The sequence below is a fragment of the Pollachius pollachius genome, assembly GCF_949987615.1.
Source record: "Pollachius pollachius genome assembly, chromosome: 18".
Classification (NCBI taxonomy): Eukaryota; Metazoa; Chordata; class Actinopteri; order Gadiformes; family Gadidae; genus Pollachius; species Pollachius pollachius.
In genome coordinates this window covers 9,689,940-9,712,256 of record NC_136951.1, presented here as the reverse complement: position 1 = coordinate 9,712,256, position 22,317 = coordinate 9,689,940, and the positions used below count along the sequence as shown (strand labels likewise).

Genomic DNA, 22,317 nt, shown 5'->3' with positions numbered 1-22,317 from the left:
CAACGATTTCTAATGTGGTCTGACTAGTCGCTGATTCGAAAGTGCCAGTAAAAACACAACAAGATTATAGTTTGCCTACAAACAGACAGATAATTCAAGCTATTTATGGGGCTGTAGCTGTGTTTCACAATGATATTATCAGCTGCTTTTGGCTTAGAAAGTCTTCACGGAGGGTAACCTGTCAACGGCGAATCACAGCCAGCCTAATAATCACAGCACCCAAAATAGTGCTGTATAATCTAGTAGCATTGCACGAAACCTCCTTCTGGACACACAATAATGAATTTGAAATTTAACAACTGGTCTGAATCTGGAAGAGAAAGGCAAAAAACAATTTACAGATGTCTCGGCATATAACTTTAAGTCACTTTCTATCGCACAATAAGGTAACACAATTGGGATTGAGCCTATGACCCACCACTGGTGAAAGCCCTTGCGGTTGTGTCAGCGGCAACTTTCCCGCCATGCATTCGAATCACCAGTGGCTCTGTGAGTAACACGTTTTCCATCACCCAGCAGTGGTTATTCCCCCAGAGAGGGTAGGGCAGAGCTACTGCAACAGACTCGCTCTTCAACTCAGTGGTGTGTATAATGACCTACTGCAATGTTTTGCAATACATGGCGCCAAAGAGAACGGAACTGATCTTTGCGATTGCATCTTTAAAATGCATGTATCTAAAAAATGTAATACAATTGTTATTAATTAATGCAATATAATAATTATTGTGCAACCATTGCTAATGTCTTTTCAAGAATAGTTTCAATAACTTCGAGTTTGGGAGGAACTAAAATGGATATGAACTCCTTATTATCTGTGTAATCGAAGGAATCCTAATAGAGTGATTGTTGAATGTTGTCAAATGCAACTTCTACTTAATTCCCACTTAACGGTTTAAATGTTACATAAGAATGTAAAGCATCGGCACTTTGGGAGTCGCATGTTGAACCAGAATAGCATCATGTCTAAACATTTTAATTTATTCATATCTTGTCCATGTGTTTAACCCCCATCGTGTGCTACTCAAGTTTTTTGCGAGCTCAACTGACAGACATGTTTGGACAGCGCCATTGAACGCCTTTACCAAAATGCCGATGTTGCAAGGGCAACTACGAGATCAAAAACAACAACACCACCACCACCAACTCATTCACACAGAGAAAGAGAGAGAGAGAGAGAGAGAGAGAGAGAGAGAGAGAGAGAGGAGAAAGTCATTCATGGACATTGCCAGGTTCAGGGGGGAGAGAGGCGCCCCAGTGTTCTGGCAACCTTGGGATGATCAAATGTGGCCAATGTCAGCAAGAGTCCTTATCCAGCTCCAGATGAACGCGGGCAAACGTTGGCTGCATGGAAGGTGTGCCTGCTGACGTCACTTCCAACGCACGTCCCAATGTTATCCGAGGACAACAAGATTGTTGGGGCTGCGTTAACAAGGCTATGGGAGAGAGCTGGGGAGTCAGTGGCTTGGCCCGGTCCCATGCGTTCCCCTGTGCGGCGAGGACTATACGTTCTGTGCCGGAGCGCGCCCTCCCTCGCCTGCGTCACAGGGAGACGCCGTGGAGACCTCGACACGTAAGAAAAGAAACAGAGCAGACCACTTGAAGTAGGGCTCTTCACCACACCGTAGAAGTGAGGCTGTTTAGGTGATTTTTTTTAGGGGGGGGGGGGTTAGTCAAGGTAACTTTATTGACCGCTATCCCTTGAAATCTCACCCACTTTTCAAAGTAACACTCAGCGTGTAGCCGTTTCTATGGCTGTGTGCTCCACGCAAAACAAATATTACCCAGAACAAAGAAAACTAAACAATAATTAGTAAAGCTCAGAGTCCTGAACTGTGCACGGTGTATCCAATAAAAGCATCTCAGTCAGAAAACGGCTTTAAGCCAAGCCGCTTCTCCTTCATTTTAAGCTATAAAAAGGGAAGGCAAATAGTTTGGGCAAATACAATGCTCATATCAATTGCACATTGCCACAATTCAAACAAAGGGGAAAACATGACGAAAGAGTCAACACGTCACAGTGTTAATAGTACAACAGGAAACGTTACAACCTCAAGAGGGGTTTGACTCCCAACCATGAGTTTCTGGACTCGAACCCCATTGTCTGAAGTCTACCTGTAGGCATCCTTGAGCAAGACGCACCCTTAATAAACCATACCTGCTCACGATCAATGACATGAATCTAAAAAGAAAAAAGCTGTTTTGGTTGGATAAAAGTGTACAGCACTACTATTCAGTGGCACCACGGCATTGTTCTCCATCTCATCTGGGAGTTATTCAACAACATGTTTTCCTCTTCAGTAAAAGAAAAGAAATTTCTTGACCACCATGGTGAGACCTAGATACGTCTCCATCGCTAACTCAAGCCAGCTGCTTTCTAGAAAGAGGGGGGGAACGAGACGCGAACCCCTAATTCAAAATACCGTCCCCAGCAGGAACAGCAGATGCCCAGGAGAGGATGTGGTGTGATATATATCTGGCCACTCATTCTTGTTTGCAAACACGCACCGCACCAAATGTCTTAATACAAGCCCTTTTTTTTATGGTAATGGGAAATACCAAACTCATAAAGGTGTGGTCACGAACAAGAATGAAGATAATTAGCTTGCAATAAATTCTGAGTCACTCCAAAAACAATATTGCAGGATAGGGGTATTCATCAACATCCCGAGGCATGGACATATATTTTTTATTAAATCAAACCCTTACATAAAGGCTACAAACCCCATATGATACATACATCACTTTATCTACTATTTATTTCACGGTACAGTGAGTCTGCTCTCCTCTGGAAGCAGTGTTGTTGCACGCAGCGCTAGCTTTATATTACCAATTAGCCTCCATCTTAAACATGCTGTAGCGATTAGCATCCCAACAGCGCGGCGCTGCGTCGAGCTAGCGCTATGCAATATGCTTTCACGCCGTTATCGTTCAGCAAAGGGCTCAATGGATTTTTCTATTAAATGTTCTGAAGCAATTGGGTATTTGATATCATACTTCACCACTTGAATAAAGGTCATTTTGAATTGACAAGCAGCATCTCAAATGACCAAAGCCTCCCAACCTTTTGAGGTAAAAAGAGGCACAGGACACTTTGCTCTTTGCACATTCATTGAACCGCTTTTTGTGTCTTTCAGATTCAACAATATAATAGTGGGAGTACAGTAGACCATGCTCGCATGAGTCTTTTTCTAAAATTGGATTCATGAACTCACTTCCTACCTCAAAATAATCTCTTCCAAGTGTTGTCAGATCCTTTTCTTTTGAAAGCAACGAAAAATCCCTTAAACGATAGATAACCTTATGAAATGTGTTTTTAAACCCACCGACGAAGCAACTGATCCAAGAACAGGCCCCAATAAATCAGAGAACAGCAAGTGAACTTCAGGCAAGCGATAGCCAAAAGACTTTAAGTTGGCTTGGCCGGTCATTAGTTTAAACCCTTGCAATTCAATTAGAGAGCGAGTCCACTAAGCCGTCATGCGGCACATTGACGAAGTGTGTGGCCCTCTCGCCATATGATCAATCATACAGGACGAAGAACGTAGGATTTATTAAAAGATGAAACATTACAAGAGTGGATTTATTAACAAAGAGAAGGGGGGGGGGGTTGTGGGTGGGCAGGCTTACTTGTAGAGGCTGTCAGGTTCCAGGCACTTGAAGACCACAGAGTACAATGCAGAGTGGGCGTGGTCACGGTTCCTCTTGCCCGCCACCACACAGGAGGAGCCCAGGCCGGAAAAGATGTCATCCACCAGGCTCAGAGTCTCCCCTGGTGCACAAGGACGATGTGTGGAGAGGAAGCAGGGGGAGATGGAGATGGGCGGAGAGATATGGAGAGAATGGGAGATCGTTCATAAGCTTTGCATTGTGGGTATAAGGCCAAACGGTTTTAAATGACGTTTTATGTTATTTTTTTATATACATATTTTTTATTTGTTTCTTATTATGTTAGGGCTTTTAAAGAGCCAACTTAATAATAGCAAGTCATTCTCGAACACAATAAAAAAATATTAAGTGCATTTATTTTTCATTGGAAGACATTTACAACTTCTGCATACAGAGCCAGTTGGAGGCTCACCTTTGCTTGGTCCCGAAGGAGCAATTTTTCAACACATTTATCCTGCCAGGCAAACAAGCTCCAATATGGTACATCATATAGCAGTTGGGTAAAAACACAGGAACACTCATTTATGATTCATGTCCTTTCTGGGCTCATCCGTGCCACGGCGACATCTCACCAATGTCCTTAGAAAAAAACATCCATTCACGAGTTGTGAAATATCTTTCATCTCAGCTTACGGGAAAAAGCCAACGCAACGCACACTTGTTAATTTAGACACACATACACACACGAACATCAAGTTTCCAGGCCTCGTGGGGGTGATGGAAAGAAGCAAAAAAATAAAAAACCTGTCAAAACAGTTTAAAAGGTCCCAAATGCTTGGACTTCCAACTATTTCTACAGGAGATAAAGGGCAGCTTAGTTTAAGCATGTTATACATGGGCCAACTTATAAACACAAGAAGTGAGTCTGGCTGCCCGGGCACATGGGGATGGTAAGCAAAGGTTGCAGAAGAGGGAGAGGAAAAATGAATGATTTGACCTTTAACAGAAAGAGCTCTGTGTAAAGGAGGTTTCCCCAAAACACATTCCTACACTGCTGAACTCCCTGTGCCAGGTTTGCTCTTTCGAAGGTTCCCTCTTTTTTTTTTTTAAAACACAAATCCCAAAGTTCGATTCACTCAGTTGAAAACTTGCTTAGGGTTGCAAACCAACCCCCCCCCCCCCCCCCCCCCCACACACCGAAATAAAAACACAACCTCTAGTCTAATCTGGATTCATGATCGGACTTGTTTCTCTCAGCCTATCTACCCACAAGGCTCCCATTGAGGGGGACAGCGGAACATGTTTATAGGGTACATTTAGAGTTGGATATTTTATTTGTTTACATTACTCCATAAGCTTAGCGATACGTCAGTGCGGCCGTGCCGGCTTTGAAAAGCTAAACTAAACATCCTCCCCTGTGCATCTGTAAAACATGTAGTCCGAAAATAAACACAATAACAAAAAACACAACAACAACAACCTCAATAATACTAATGCTTGTGCTTTGGGGGTGTTTAAATATTAGGCACGTTGATCGTACCGTGCCTGTGTGCACGATGGCCACCTTTGAACTGGGTGAAGTCGAAAAAAGGCGAAAAGGTACATGGCTTGGGCGCTAATCAAACAAACTGGTGTTTGGGGTTGGATGTACAGGGATCCTGTTCTGGGGTTCCTGCTCCTGTGAAAGCGTCCTGGTCTGTGAACGCTATGCACCTGTACCCTCGCTAAATACAAACACACCTTTAGCGTCCTTCCCCGCAGGGTTAAACAAGCCAGGCACCTTACGGCGAAACCACTTCTATAGTTGACTGTATATGTTAACCCAGGTAAATTACATCTCACACTTCTGCTGCAGATACATGTTGGCCTGGGTGCATTTTGTTTGACCTTTCTTTGGAGGAGCAGCACTGCATTTAAATCTATTATTTAAACAGACATTTCACAGTATGTGTGGCCCTGGGTAATATTGGCCCCATGTGGACCAGGCCAGAACATAACATTATGGAAAAATATCTGTGCTTCATTTACATTGTCCTATCTGTTCTTTGTGCCATTTTCCTTCCTTTCTTGCCTTCACATCTCATTGGCGTCACCTGGCTTGTGTTAGCGCACAACAGGATTCCAGGGGAAAGGTTTTGTGAGGCTAATCAAAAAAAAAGGGAAAACAAAAGTATGCATACAACTCATGAGTCATCATTCTACATTGTTGTACGCGCGTGTGTATGCACAACTTTTTCCTCCACGGTTTTGCCGCTGCTGTGTGTAGCGTTTATGGGGCCTAACTAGTGTTCACACAGAGAATATTTTAGGGACAAACAAATATTTTTGAATTTTTGGGGGTAAAAGAATTACAAAATGTGACGGTTGTCTAACAAAAATGTGAGAGTTGCAACTTCCTCGTACAACATTGGTAAGACGTCACCGTCACAGAGTGACATGTACCAGTTGCATCCACCGACATAGCTACGACTATATCAATTACAAAGTGAAATGATTATACAAAAAATACAAGGTCATCCACAAATATAGAATGTGTACATGTATTATATATAAGATCACAAGTGCAAATACTGTAAAGTAGAGAGAGAGAGAGAGAGAGAGAGAGAGAGAGAGAGAGAGAGAGCGAGAGAGAGAGAGTGTGAACACAATTGCAAAGTGAGGCAGGGTTTGTGTGACAATACACTAGTATGCTTCCGCTGTTGAGGAGTCTGGCCCCCTCTGCTACTTTTGCATGCATGGTTCAGCTAAAGCAACATTTCACCCGCTAATGTCCACATCTGCCAGGTGCTGTAGCATTACAGCTCCAGATGGCAACGTTTCCCTTTTAACCTCTCCCTCCAAGGACTCCCCTTATCTTAGTGCCTCGCAGCACTGACGCAGTCAGAGTCGTAGCGGCGGTGGTTCCCGACAAGAAATAAGAGAGAGTGGAGAGAGGCCGCGGGAAGAGGGGCATGGAGCGGCGCAGAGAGAGCGAGAGCGAGAAGCAGACATGTTTTACTACCTTCTCTGAGTTCCCTGACACCTTTGTTACTTCCTGTGAGTGGTATTGCAACACCTTGCCAGATGCAGCAGCCACCTACTTGGCCTGCGTGCTCCCTGCGCTGCTAAGCGTACCCTCTTCTTAACCCTAGCCACGCACCACACAGCACTGATGCAAAGCTCTGAGAGTGATCAAAAAGAAAATAACAATCTGCCGTCTGCCACAAGCGCTGTACCTTAGCTTTGCTTTGCCTTAGTTTTATGCAAACAGTCATAAAGACCAGAGATTCATTCACATGTTAAAGGGAGAAGCGTTATGCTGGGCTAATTTCCAACATGAGAGAGTTTTGAACAAAAATGTGAAGTAAATCATCAGTAACATAAATTCCATTTTTTGCTGAAAGGATGTCACAGACGGCATTTGTGAACTGTGCATCTATCCCATCTCCTCTCTCTCTCTGTAAACCACCCCTTTTGTCTCCCGAGCTCACAACAACCCATTGCCTACCTAAACTCCCCCCCACCTCCCACCACCAACCCCTGGCTCCAGTTTAAAGTGAGGCCCCTGGATCACGCCAAAGCCCCAGGTTTACCTTAGCTTACCCCCTTTAAGTAACACCTTGTCCCTGCCAAGGCTTACTGCTGGGCGCGCTTGCATGAGAAAGTACACAACAAAAGCATGAGACTGCTTCGTTCATTCAGTAAGCCATGCACCATGGAGGGAGAGAGGTGGGCTGGCACGGGGGCGGGGGGCTTGTGTCGAGTGCCAGACGGTATGTAAGTTGTAGATAATTGTTATGGTTTTTGGTCCTAAAGCACACAGTGCTTTTTAAGGGCTCAGGGTATTGTGTTAGCCAGCTAGCGGTAAATAAGGTCTTAGGTTGTGTGTGTGTGATATATGCCCAAGAAGAGGGATCGGGTTGGGGGTGGGGGGGGCAGACGTTACAGCTTGTCTTAGTCAACGTGTATGCGCTATAAGGTCATGCATGTCCTGTGGCCAAGCACTGCGAGAAGGGGCCTTTCAGTTCACCCCTTGGCATTACACACAAATAAACTGTAAATGAGGTAAATAAGCACAGCAGGGCAATTATTATTCACTCTTTCCAATTTCCTACGAAAAAAAAAGCAAGTGAAAAGAACAGCCAGTGACATATAAGGGTTTGTGACTTGGCCAGTTCACGGCAGAATCGCATGGCATGATTTAACCGCTAACTGGAAGGCTAATTTGTGTTGTCCGCCGGTGCCAAAACACAAATCCGTAGGCCCTTTTCACCTAGCAGGCGACTTGGTTCCCTCACGGCGCTAAGCACTAGCAGGGTGAATGAACTAGAGATTTTGGAATTCCGCCTTCGGTTTCATCAGCAGTGTGCTTTCTGTAGCGTTTCTCTTCAGATCGGAGAACAATTTAGTCATAAAAAAAACCTGATGAATCTAAAGAGGCAATTCTTGATCGCTTGTTGCGTCTGTCAGTAAAATCGATGAAGCCGTTATGGCAACACCTGTCAAACACGCTAGGTATTTATTCATCTGTTTTATAAAACAACCTCTTTGAATACAACCAGTAACTGCTGCTATTCCCTGCGAAAAAAAAATGCAGGCCATCAAAATGTGCTAAAGCCATCACTTTCTTGAATCCCTATTTTTGATTTTTGGAGGAGATGAAAAAAATTTGTTAACATTCTCTGTTCAGTTGCCCGAATTCCCCCTTGTCTGCTGACAGCTGGGATGTAATTAAACCCGATGACACTAATATAAACATGGTGGACGTCACAAGCGGTCCATAGCTTTCAACACTTCCAGCTATGTAGCGTATTAAAGGGCCCCTATTTTACCACAAGTGTGATGCTGATTAGACATCACAAGCCTGTTCAACATTCTACCGGCTTGTGGTGACATAACAAGTGAGAGGGTCCATTCAGATGTATGATGGGTGGATTAGCCCACCAGTTGGTACAGAGAGACCGCTCGATTGATGCAGCCATCATACCTGGACTGTGCCACTTGTGATGGCACTAATGAGTATGGGTATTTTGTGATGCTACTCCACCACACACCTGATGTTAAAATAAAGCTCTTTGATCAAACTGCACTGCCATCGCTCTTTTGTCGTTATAACTTCTATTGACACCTGACCCTGCTTGTGTTATGGTAGGGATGACCCCATGAAGCTTAGAACATAGCTTAGCACTTGGACAGGAAGCCTCAGACAACACATAGGATGCCTTTAAAGAAGAAGCCATAGACTCATACATCTCCATGATCACATCACACGTCAATTTATCACTGAACCCTAGAGACTGACCTACACACACACACAATTTGTTTGCTAACCAAAAAAAAACAAAAGCTTTGGAGTTAAAGTGACACCCTAAGACATAAATTACTTTCTCTCTGTGTGAATTACAGGGTCCGGCCGCTTCAGGATACAGTCCATGGCAGAACATGAGAAGATTGTAAAAATAAAATAAAAAATAAAGAGGTCAAGTTGCACATAATTGTCCATATTTTTCTAATCAAGAGGGAGATGTCTGTCGGAGATAGAAAGTGTTGCACTTAAAAGGTAACTCAAACAATTAAAAAAACATCTTAAAACGTTTAACAACTTGGAGACGTACAAGGTTTTCGTCGTGCCAAGCGATTCTCCGGAGGGGGAACAACGTGTCACATCAATAGGAATTCCACCGCCGGCTCCTTGTGACTTATTCATGGGGAAGTGGCTCATATGCATGGACACACTGTGCGCGCCCTGGGACGGCTCACGTAGAGTACAAGTGTTGCTTTAACAAGTATACAACCTTTTCTGCTTGGTGTTGGAGTTTTCGCAGACCGTTTCCCCAAGTTTGAAACCCTAGGCTACCACTTTAATCATGATTAAAGTGCCCCATTACCCTGCAAACAACCACGCCGCAGCCCTCAAGATACATAAAAACAATAATCCACAGGCTTGAGGGGAATCACAAAAACGAGGAGAACCTTTCCCCTGTTGACTGAGCAAAAGGGAAATAGCAGTCAGAGACAAACAAAAAAAGGTGCTAGCTATTACGATATATTAGGCGTGATTAAACAGGAAATGTGGATCTGTTTTGTGTCAACATAGACTCCGGTGCTGTGTGCAGATGTTTTTTTTATTTTCATTTTTTAACCTCAGAGCAGCTGCCAGTTATTTATACAAGTATTTATTGTAATCCTTTCAAAATATAATCACACATCATCTATCTTTGTAATGGCTTGCTGTCGTGCTTCTGGGTTGGTTGAAACCAAGTAAGTTTTCTTCTCTTGATTAGGCCATCAATATGCTATCAACAACAGGCAGCGAAGACATTAAGAGCTTTGGATTCTGCTGATCCTTACAGCCGGGCAAGTTAACAATTCAAAAGCACACTTGACACCTCTGATGCCGCCAACAGCATCACCAGCGGTGAACATTTTTTGAAATAATTCACATTTCTTGTGCTTCCCAATGTCGTCAACGCTCACCGATCAGCTACTGCGATGGTACATTTTGTAACTGCACTTCACCTCATGCATGCCAATCGTCCAAAAATTGGTTGCAAGGTTCGCAATTTTTGGTTTGTTTCAAAGCCACTAGATACTTGCAAGCCAGAGTGGGCCATTATGTCCTCTTTAATGGGGAAGATAATTTTCCCGGATGATATATTGTCGTTTTATCCACTCGGAAATATCTGATGTTTCTGCTTGACGTATGGTTAAAATAATGAAATGGCATCTGAAATGCGTAGGGTTGCCTACTAATTCTGTCTGAAAGAGACGGAGAGGTGGCTATTGGCATGGCCATCTGGGTGAGGTATGGCCCCGTCCCAGGAAAAGCTGTCCCATTCAACAAGACATAACACAAGATGTGAGCATTTAATACGTTGTTTGAGTTTGTAGCGCAAAAGACAACAAACACAAACTCTCCTGAATAAGCATATAAAGAGTCTTAGAGACTATGACACAAAGAACACAATTTAAGTGAATCCATACAGAAGCATGCAAGTGCATTTGCCACAATTAACCAATTGTGTGTGTTTGTGTGTGTGTGTGTGTTTGTGCCTGCGTGCGTGTATGACTTTATCCCCACCACCGCCTGTTTCCCTGTCTGCGATGTGTTTAGAAATTAGCCACAGGCCTCAAGGTCATTTCAGGCCAGGACAACCATTGCATTCCCAATTGCAGACTGTGTGTGTTCATAAGTGCATGCATGTGCGTGTGTGGGTGTGTGCTGTATTTGAGTTTGTGTGCGTTTTTGAATGAGTGTATGTTTGTGCGTGTGTTTGTGTTTGTGTGCATACATGACATTGGCTCAGACAGAGAGTAAACTACTGTTTACTATATATTTATATATATATATATGAAGTAGTAGTAGTAGTACTAGTAGTACTCTAAGACAGGGAGTATGCAGTAATATAGTACTAGTAGTACAGGGAGTAGACAGTAATATAGTACTAGTAGTACTCATGGAGTAGACAGTAATACAGAACTAGTAATACTGTCAGACAGGGAGCAGTCAGTAATATAGTACTAGTATTACTGTCAGACAGGGAGCAGTCAGTAATATAGTACTAGTATTACTGTCAGACAGGGAGCAGTCAGTAATATAGTACTAGTATTACTGTCAGACAAGGAGCAGTCAGTAATACAGTACTAGTATTACTGTCAGACAGTAGCAGTCAGTAATATAGTACTAGTATTACTGTCAGACAGGGAGCAGTCAGTAATATAGTACTAGTATTACTGTCAGACGGGAAGCAGTCAGTAATATAGTACTAGTATTACTGTCAGACGGGGAGCAGTCAGTAATATAGTACTAGTATTACTGTCAGACAGGAGCAGTCAGTAATATAGTACTAGTATTACTGTCAGACAGGGAGCAGTCAGTAATATAGTACTAGTATTACTGTCAGACAAGGAGCAGTCAGTAATATAGTCCTAGTATTACTGTCAGACAGGAGCAGTCAGTAATATAGTACTAGTATTACTGTCAGACAGGGAGCAGTCAGTAATATAGTACTAGTATTACTGTCAGACAGGGAGCAGTCAGTAATATAGTAATAGTATTACTGTCAGACAGGGAGCAGTAAGTAATATAGTACTAGTATTACTGTCAGACAGGGAGCAGTCAGTAATATAGTACTAGTATTACTGTCAGACAGGGAGCAGTCAGTAATATAGTACTAGTATTACTGTCAGACAGGGAGCAGTCAGTAATATAGTACTAGTATTACTGTCAGACAGGGAGCAGTCAGTAATATAGTACTAGTATTACTGTCAGACAGGGAGCAGTAAGTAATATAGTACTAGTATTACTGTCAGACAGGGAGCAGTCAGTAATATAGTACTAGTATTACTGTCAGACAGGGAGCAGTCAGTAATATAGTACTAGTATTACTGTCAGACAGGGAGCAGTCAGTAATATAGTACTAGTATTACTGTCAGACAGGGAGCAGTCAGTAATATAGTACTAGTATTACTGTCAGACAGGAGCAGTCAGTAATAAAGTACCCGTAGTACTCAGGGAGTAGAGGAGGACTCGAGGACCTTGGGGTAGTTCATTTTTTTCTATTTTTTTCCCTTTCCTCCCAAAAGCTATTTGCTAATATGACATCATTCTGTCTCTCCAATTCATTAGTGCCGCACCACGGCGGCCCACCTCCATTACGGTCGGGGGCCGCGGCCGTGGACCCCTGGCATCTCCACACTAACTCATTGATTGAGGGCCCCTGAGAGACGCAGTAAAAATGCAAAGCCGTGGCGGGCAACCCGGGTTCACGGCTTGGCCAGAGACCCGCGGCTACCCGGGGCTGCCGGGGAGGAGAGAGTAGTACTGGTGTGGCACGTATGGATCATGGAGGCAGCGTACTGAGACACGAAGCTGACACATTATGTACTGGAGAGGCTCCTGTCCATAAAGCCACAAAGTTCGTTTTTTTAATTTTTCTTTCAGATAAATGTGAAAAAAAAGAAGAAATGTTACATTAATGTAAATGGTAGAAGGACTGCATTTATGTAGCGCTTTGGTCCAAAGTGCTTTACAATAGTGCTTAACATTCATCCATTCATTCACACACGGCGGTGTCAGCCATGCAAGGCGACAGCCAGCTTGTCGGTGGGCAGTTAGGGTTGGGTGCCTTGCTCAGGGACAACTCGATCGAAGTAGCAACCTTGCGGTTACCAGCCAACCCACTCTACCTCCTGAGCTACTGTGCCCTACCTGTTCCTCAACATAGCATATATTCAGGAGCCGGTAGGGCTTAGGGTACAGTAGATCAGGAGGTAGAGCGGGATTGAACTAGCAACCTTGCGGTTAGCAGCAAACATGCTCCACCTCCTGAGCTACAGTATCCTAAACCCTACCTGCTCCTCAATATATGCTATGTTGAGGAGCAGGTAGGATTAAGGGGGGGAGCCACATTGTGTTTGTAGCAACGCATCATGCGTGGATTTTGCTACACGCACGAAACACTGGGGAAAAGCCTCAACTGAATGGGCTGTAGCACGCACGGGTGTGCGTGAACTAGAGCCTAAAACAAAGGACGGTTTGGTTATCCCTTGTTTCTTTAATGGTCTTGCAATGTTATTTTATAGTGAATAATAAAAAACAATCGTGTGTTCAATCGTGTATCTTTACGGCAGTCTTTACAGTTGCTGTAAAGACGGTTCACACAGTGAATTTCCAGTGTAACTGTATCAAGGGGGATGTAGGAAGACCTCTACATCGTATTTATTTATTTTGAAGCATTGAATAACACACATTCGACGAGCGTTTCAATGGAGAAGATGGTGTGAAATAAGATGAACACAATGCTAACATTGGTTAGCAAACTCAATGGAACTGTCCGGCAAGGTTTTTTTTGCTTTTTCCTTGCGTATTCCCAAAGTGGGTTAATCAGCCAACTGTCTAATGATCGGATTGGCTGCTGATAGTGAATGGATTTAAAGCGGTTACACAAGTCAGCCCCGGTGGTTATCTGAAATGAATCACCGCTAATCATAATTGAGTGTTCACACAGGCCAAGGTATAATCCCAGATAACATCTCTCAAGAGGATTATCATAAAAAGGTAATAAAGAGACACATATGGGTGCTAATATCTTGTGCAAATTTTTTAGGAAATGAATGATCATTTGTAGAAAAAAAGATATATAAGAAAAAATATCTATATGTAGGCTGCATTAACCGGGAATAATTCAGATGACTTAATATGATAAGGGAAAGATACATAACAAAGTAAGTAAATAAATAAATAAACTTGTAAATTAAAGTAGAAAGAATAATAAAGCTACACTATTAACCTACCTCCTAGGGTGTGTACATTTATAACGTTAACAGTTCAACTGTCAATCATGTGTATATATATATATTTCCTGAATAATATCTATATCTAATAGCTATTGTGTTGCCATTATTTCAGCTGTGACACCCTCAGTATGCTGCCTGGTATGAATTACATCCATTTCACCTCATTTGATCCTATTTTAAACATTCTCCCATACTGAAGGTTCTGGGTTCGATCCCCTGTGTCTGCTACCATAACCGGCATCGTTAGAAGACGACCTCATCTGCACTACCTGCTCCTTATTGTTGATGTTGGTATTTTGCGTGAGTTGTAAAGAGAGAGAGAGCAGAAAAGAGCGGAACAGAGCAAGATTTTGAAACAATGCAATACATATCTCCATCATCGCTACGTTTCTCGGCCATTAAGAGGTGTTGCATTTCATGTACCTGTACCAGGCAAGATGGATTCCCTAAACCAATCAGGGAAGAGATGCCTCGATCCATCAGAATCGGCCTGGGATCAGGCTTAAATCTAGAATATCTCATATAGACAGGCGCAGTCGACTCAAAAAATAAATTCTCAGAGCATTTCGCTCGCAAAAGCTGATGGCTATGGCATTTCAAACAAATGACACTCTTATTCTCTTAACTCTTTCCAACAGTACCGTTAATGAACTGTATCTGAATCCCTTTGGATCAATTATCAATTGAAAAGCTAATTGGTAGAAAATACTGCATCTGTTCACAATGAACTCACTGATCCTTTGAGTAGTGTTGATCCAAAAAAATGCAATGATGATAGTTTGGTCAAAGATTATGATAATGGAATGGAAAACCAGTATTTAGGGCTTAAGAATCACTAGTTCAAATATAATATAATTCCTTTTGGTTTTGGTAAGACCCATTTAAATTAAACATTGTAACAAAAGTAATGCCTGGCATTTGCCTGACTTACCAAAGGAAAGTTTAAGATAGAGCATCTTCCCCATCTTACATCCATAATAAAATGAAGATCATCGACGCCCATTCACAGGGGAAATTTCAGGCCCAATTGCTAATGTACACTTTAGGCGCTGGGTGGATTGCCTCATAAAGCTGAATAAAGTGAACTTCAAAGTTGCACAACACCTAAAGTTTTATGAAGCAGCTAATGCATGCTTCAAGGAAAATAAAACGCTGTGCCAAGTGGCAGAGGCCTGCTTCTGTCACCAACAACATCATGTGAGCAACACAGCACCTCTTTTAGTTGGTCTCCATTGTGAATCAGTCCATGTGGCATTTATGGAGTTATCACTTTAACCATGTTGAACATCGACTCAAACAATGTATGGTTCAATACATTGTTTTATTGAACATTTGAACACTGTATGTGTTTTTAAATGTTTAATTTAATTGGTCACCGACATTGTGCAACCAAGTATTTCACATATAACATCACATTGACATTTAGCAGACCTTTTTATCCAAAGCGACGGTTCATACACACATTCACACACCGACGGCGAATTCAACCATGCAAGGTGCCAGCAAGTTCATGGAGAGCAGTTAGGGTTAGGTGTCTTGCTCAGGGACACCTCGACACACACACACACACACACACACACACACACACACACACACACACACACACACACACACACAGCTAGAAGAACTCAAACTATAAACCTTCCGGTTATAAGTCAACCCACTCTACTTCCTGTCCAGCTAAGCCAGCATGTTGTTTCACCTTAAAACAACATGCATCTTTCCAAGTTGAGATGCTGAATATCTATTAAAACTGCAGGAGTAAACATCCAATATAACATACACACGTGCAAGTGAGCCCTCAACACACACCCCGTGGCCTCCCAGACACACACAAGACACTTGACATCAAGACAAAAGTCTCATGTCACTGAAAGATGGACCACTTTGGCCTCAGCTACGCACTCCAATTATAAACAGTGATTAAGTGTTTGTGGCTACACGGCTACGTAACAGGAAGATGATGAGGGATAAGAGGATGTCATAATGACAGAAGAAGAATCAGTGTTGTCTAATGAAGAGACAAAGAGAGAGTCTAGAGGAGTGGGGAAAAGAGCAGCAGAAAGAGAGCGAGAGACTATTTGTGAGAGTTTAAGACATAAAGAGAGACAGAGAGTGAGACTGCAGGAGAGATAGAGAAAGAGAGAGAGTGAGAGAGAGACTATAGGAACCAGAGAAAGAGAGAGAGAGAGAGATGGAGAGTATCTATGTGAGAGGGAGAGAGAGAAAGAGAGAGAGAGAGAGAGAGAGAGCGAGAGAGAGATAGAGACTATAGGAACCAGAGAGAGAGAGAGAGATGGAGAGTATATATGTGAGAGCGATAGAGAGAGAGAGAGAGAGAGAGAGAGAGTGAAAGAGTGAGCCTGAGGGACTAATGAGTGACGTAAACGAGGGACTGAGAGAGTGAGTGAGGGAAAAGATAGAGAGAGCTAGCAGAGAGAGAGAGAGAGAGGGAATGCAGAAAGCCCTTGGCCGCCTGCCTATAGGGATCTGCAATCTGCTGATGGTGAAGGCTCGTGACGAGGGGGCGTGGCGTCCATTTTTAGCGATGAGGTCATCTTTAATTAACACAACAAAGAGAGTCAGCTGTGTCACTTCAATCTGTTATCTGCGCCCCCCCTGCTCAAGGACACTGTTTATCTCTGGAATCTCTCCTGATGGGGGCTCTATCGATGCAATGTTTGGGGGGGGAGGGGGCAGGTATGCCACTATGCATGGCCTCTTAACCAATGTTGAAGATGTTACATAAACAGGGGGACAGACAGGGAGAGAGGGGGGCTGATACCAGTGACCACCCACCACACAGGAGTGTGGAAGAGAAGGAGGAGGAAAAACAATATAAAATAGAAGTCGGGTAGAGAAGTGGAGTAGAGAGGAGTAGCGAAGAGAGAAATGTACCCCAGATTGTCATTGATTCCAATATACCGGGTCTGAAATAAGAAAAGAAAAGGAAGAGATGTAGAAAAAATAAAAAGATCAAATGACGAATCACTCTCTCGTTACCACGGTGCCAATGTGAGATGACATCATCGGTAGCGCTGCCTCTGTCTGCTCTCTCTCCCGCTCTCTCTCATCCACCACTGCCATCTCTGCTGTCTCTTCATCTCCTCCACTCATTTCCCTCGCCCGCTCCTCCTCCTTCCTCTCTCCATCTCCCTGATTCCCGCATCTTTTCGTCCCCTATTTATTTTCTAATTAATTTAATAATTTCATTTTTTTCAGCAATGTCTTCTCACCTCACCCTCCCTCCTGTCTCTCTCCCAACTCTCTCATCTCTATCTCTCTCTCTCTCTCCCTCTCTTCTATTTCAGTGCCCCTCCCCTTAAGCTTGTTTCCACGGCAATAAATCAAGTGTCAAACAGTGATGATGTGACACAAATAGACTATGGTTTTTTTTTTTAAATTAGCACTGAGTGTGTATGTTTCCGTGTCTGTGTGTGTGTGTGTGTGCGTGTGAGTTTGTCTGAATGTGTTTGTGTGTGTGTGCGCATGCGTGTGTGTGTGTGTTTGTGTGTGTTTATCAAAGGCAGGGGTGCGTCGCTACACTGATGAGAGCATTCATGTGTCTCCACGTGGCATCCAGAGGCATCAGTGATCGGAGGACAAGTGGACCAGATTAGCATCTTTGAGAATGCAAATGAGTCTGTCTGTGTTTATTAGTTATGATATTGATTGCCGGGAAGTCCTCTGGGGGTTTTATCCTCACGTGTCTCTGAAGTCATGTGAATTCGTAAGGGAATAGACAAATAAAAATAACAGCTGAACTAAAATCTGACCTCTCTCTTTATATATTTTGTTGCTACACACACAGACACACCTAAACATACGCACGCACATGCGCACACACACATACATACACAGCATTCTGTGTATAAATATACATACAAATAATTTTTTAAGGATGTCAATATCATGTATTAGCTAAATTCTCAAAGTTGAGGTTTAAAATACTTAATAAAACAGTAGTATTAAGCCTCATGTTGAACTATATATTTCACTAAGTTTAAATGTATTGTGTCTAATACAGACCTCTACAAAGAGCTGCCTCTGCATTGGTGTGCCATCTAGAGGCCTGAGGAAGACCACATGACTCACTTCAGTACAGCTATCACTCACTCACACACACACACACACACACACATACCCCCACACACACAAGTGAACACATGCACACACATTCACACACACAACCACATGTGCGCACACACACACACACACAGACAGACAGACAGACAGACAGACAGACAGACAGACAGACAGACAGACAGACAGACAGACAGACACACAGACAGACAGACACCAACACACAGAATAATGCGTGCAAGGCAAATCAGCATCTATAGATCTACTCAATTATTGTCTGCGTCAGAAAAGTTACCATAACTTTCAAATAAGGTTATTCTCCCCAGCGTCTAGCCCTACGACGCGGGTAAGACGCAGTTGACGTTGGCGGTATGTCGATAATTGTGCTATTGTTCCGTTGATTACTTACCGAGAAAATAAGATGAGTCTGTCTGACTCATTGGAGCGATCTGACTCATTTAACTACTCAATTTCCCGCAACAATAACACGGGGGGGGAATGTTATTGTTGACATTGATTGCATTGATTGATTACGACTACCCCGTGTGTGAGCGAGGAGCGTTTTTGGTTTCCAAATGCCACACCGATAATTCGTGTCAGGTTTTGTTAAAAAAAATGATTAAAAGGGGGAGTCCGGTAGAGTGGCTACTGCTAAAGGAGTGTCTGGAGGTTTTGATTTGGAGAGTGTGTGTTAGATCTGGGATCCGGTACTAGTACTATGTTATAGCACAACATCTGGGGGGAGACGCACAGGCTGGACATCAGAATCTGAAAGGGCCGGAGTCGCGGTTTGTTTCCTGTTTTGTTACTACGATTTTCAAAGAGAACTTCCCTTGCGTGAGTTGTCGAAGCTTTTGTAAGGAGATTTTAGGGGTCTAGACCCAGACCTGCCCCCCCCAGATCAGGACCTGGACCAGCCCAGACCCAGCCCTGGACCCCATAGCACATGCACTCCATCTCCAGATTTAAATTTGAATGTGTGTGTCGTTTTACAAAACAACAAAAAAATGTTTTAGCTGAGTATGCTCGCTGCTTACAGATCCCTCCTTCCAGCAACATGATTGGTCAAAATAAATACTAGGTGAAACAAGGTGAATTCCCTACTCACCCAGATTTGAGCTTTCAGATTTTGGATTATCAATCTAGAGTCAGATTTTTGAGACCCGACTGTGCTTAACTGTAAGAAAGTCATCGGCATCGGCAACTGTAGAACCCTTTTTGTTTGATTCTTGTTCTTTTCCAAGTGTCAGTTCTGTTTTGTGTCTTGGACTCTCATAGCATTACAGAGGAAGACAAAGAAAAGGAAACGGTCCACATCGATTTATGCTCTTACCTAACCCCCTTACTTTGGTCACGCATTCAAACCGCCAAACCGAGTGAAGCATATTCAACAAGTCAATTACCCTTTTTTGCGTATGATGGCCCAACAATTGTTCTATTTCGAGTTGGTATCAAGACCTTTGCTTCACAACGAGAGACACAAGGGATGTCAACAGAGTTGTCTCTCTGTCTGTTCATACAACCCATCCATCTGACGACTACCTCATCAACACCGTAAAGTAATGCGTCAAAGTTTGGAGTTCCACTTACTCCACGGCAACGAAAAACAACAGGATGCACGGCAATTAGAGCCGGGGGGAAAGTAATAATGAAAGATGACACACAGTTGGGAACAACAAACCCCTAATGTGACACAGGAGAGCGACAAGGGCCGCAGTGACGATGACTAATCCTCAGCGATGAGCCTTTTTATCTATCATGAGATAATAAGTGAGTGAGAGGCCTATTGTGTGCGTGGGTGGGGGGGGGGGCTTTCGGGTTGTGACTCACCCCAACCACAGACCTCCACCTGACCTCACCTAAGTCAGGGTTCCTGACTGTCTCTGGCCTGCTTGCCTTTGCCTCCCCTTCCTCCACCATCATCAACACTGTAGGAAAAAACTTGGGCACATCCGTGGTGCTGTTCTGGGGGGGGGGGGGGCTGGAGGAAGTGATGGATGACCTGTCCTCACACCTCCCCCCTCCTCCCTTCCTCCTTCTTCCAGCAGCGCCTCATTTTCTCCACTGTTATTACATTTCTATCACCCAGGTCTCTCTGACTCACCGGCACCACCGCCACTGACCATCACCACCACCACCAGCAGCACCACCACCACTGACCATCACCGCCACCACCACCACCACCACCACCACCCCCACCTCAAGCCCATACCCTCTCTCAATTCATTTTCTTCATTCTTTCACAGCTATCCCACCCTAACAATGGAATCCATGCCATTTTGAGGATTCTGTGTCACCACATAAATACAAAGCAACGACGTAGATGACCATGTATCGGCCGCGGTGTTCGAATCGCCAGCGAAAGGTACTGGGTTCAATCCCCCATATCTATGGGGGAAGCATGCCTGAGTGACGCGCTTCTACATTTACTGAGTCGCCTGAGTTCGAAACCGGGTCTGCAGAAACGACTAAACAACGTGTATGGATAGAGATGACCTCATCTGAGTAAATTAAGTATTCACAGATCTCTCCCAAACCCGGTTGAACTCGCGTCGGATTATCGTCCCACAATACATCAACACGAGGTTCAGGTAAAGTCCAAGAGCAGCAAACACTCTCCATCTGCTCCACCATGTCCTTCGATTTTGGACACAGGTGTGAACCGGGTGTTTTTTTTTTTTCTGTGTCTACGGATGAAAGTGCATTTAAGTCCTGTTTCTTAAGATACACAACTTGAAGGGCATGTTTCCCGGAAATCCATGTCTGCTTGTGGAACCCAGCCCCACCCACCACCCCCGACTCCCCCAGAACAATACATTGCTGCTCGTTATCCTGCAGAAAAGATGGTGGCCCAGCAGACCTCCCATTTCAAATGTGTGAACACAACTGTACTGCCCTTTCCCCAAAATGCCAAGCACTTCATGCTTATCCTGGGGCGATCAACCTTCTCCCTCTCCCTTCGAACGTCACTGTGTCAGTCTGCTCTCTCTCTTCCTCCCTCTCCATCTCTTTCTTGGTACTATCTCTCTTCCTCTCACTCTCTCTTGTAGGTTTTCCCCACCTCTACCGCAACAGAATCAACCCGTTTGCTTTGTGAGAGAGGGGACACAAGTACAATACGCTCTGTCAAGAGCACAACCACTCCCAACACATACACACACACACACACACACACACACACACACACACAACCCTTAGTTCCAGACACTCATTTTCTACCTCGCCTTGACTCAGACAGGGACTAGACGTGCTCTCGCTGCTTCCAAAAAGCTGCAGCATGTCTGGGGGGGGGAGGGGGCTCCAGCAAAACCTTCTCCCATCTGTACTTGCCTACAGGGCAGGAACGTCTATATGCTAGTGCCTCTCTTGTTTATACAACCGCTGGTCGGCCTCCAAGCTTTCTTTTGGCTGGGGCACTTCATCTCTCTCCCCCCCCTCCCCCCCGCCACACACACACACACACACACCCACACACACACACACACACACACACACACACACACACACACACACCCTCTCCCTTCTCCTTCTCAATCTCCATCCTGGCAATGTCGCCACCATACACAGCCACCCAATATCGATCAGACAGCCTCTCGAAACCCAGACGGCTGTCTGTCTGTCTGGTCCTGTCGGTCAGGGAGGAGGAATCACTCCCTAACTGGATGGAGGCCTGGCCATCCATCTCCTCTCCCCCCTCACCCCACACGACCTCAGCCGCCTTGGCCCGTCACCAACCCCTCTCTCTCACTTCTTAGCGAGGCCATGTGGAGCTCCGCTGGTGGAGAAGCATACGTTAACACTGGCCAGGGTCCGGACAGGGGGGGGGGGGGGGGGGTTCCATTCCCACCGGGACCACCCAATGAGAATGTATTCACTCAAGAAACAGCCAGACGCTTTGGATTAAAAAAAAAAGCATGGTACCCACCAAACGCCTTGCATTCATCGCCTTGCATTCATCAACTGATTAGTAAGTTAGTTTATGTCGAAGGCTCTGCGTGCTGTAGGTTTGAATTTTGAATTACCTTTATTTTCATACTTTGTCATTGAATTTGGATTTTTAGTGCTGCTTTCTTGGCCAGGTCACTCTTGGGAAAGAAGGCTTGTAATCTCCTTAACGAGGCTCAAAGTAAAAGCAAAACTTTACTAGAATAAAGGTTCAATACGAGTAACAGTAAATGATGTACAGGTAAACGTTCTATTACCTGTGTAGACCTCGGCTTCGGACGGGTCCTCTACTCTCTTGTGCTGGATGACGTAATCGGAAACCTTGCAGCCAATCAGGGGCTCCACGTCCACCCACTCCAAGGCCACCATGGAGCTGGAGGGCTCCAGGTGAGGAGAGAGGCGGAG

The 22,317-nt window shown here is 44.2% G+C and overlaps 1 protein-coding gene across 1 annotated transcript in view; it reads right to left on the bottom strand.

The window, feature by feature from the left end:
- Nucleotides 1–22,317, bottom strand: part of astn2 (astrotactin 2) — a gene marked incomplete at both ends in the record, with an annotated part of 274,785 nt that overhangs the window by 14,332 nt on the left and 238,136 nt on the right. Inside the window, 2 exons of the mRNA XM_079755910.1 lie at nucleotides 3,628–3,769; nucleotides 22,170–22,317. The exon at nucleotides 22,170–22,317 is cut by the window's right edge and continues 1 nt beyond it. Of these exons, the coding sequence (XP_079612036.1) occupies nucleotides 3,628–3,769; nucleotides 22,170–22,317 (290 nt within the window). The remainder of the gene's footprint in view (nucleotides 1–3,627; nucleotides 3,770–22,169) is intronic.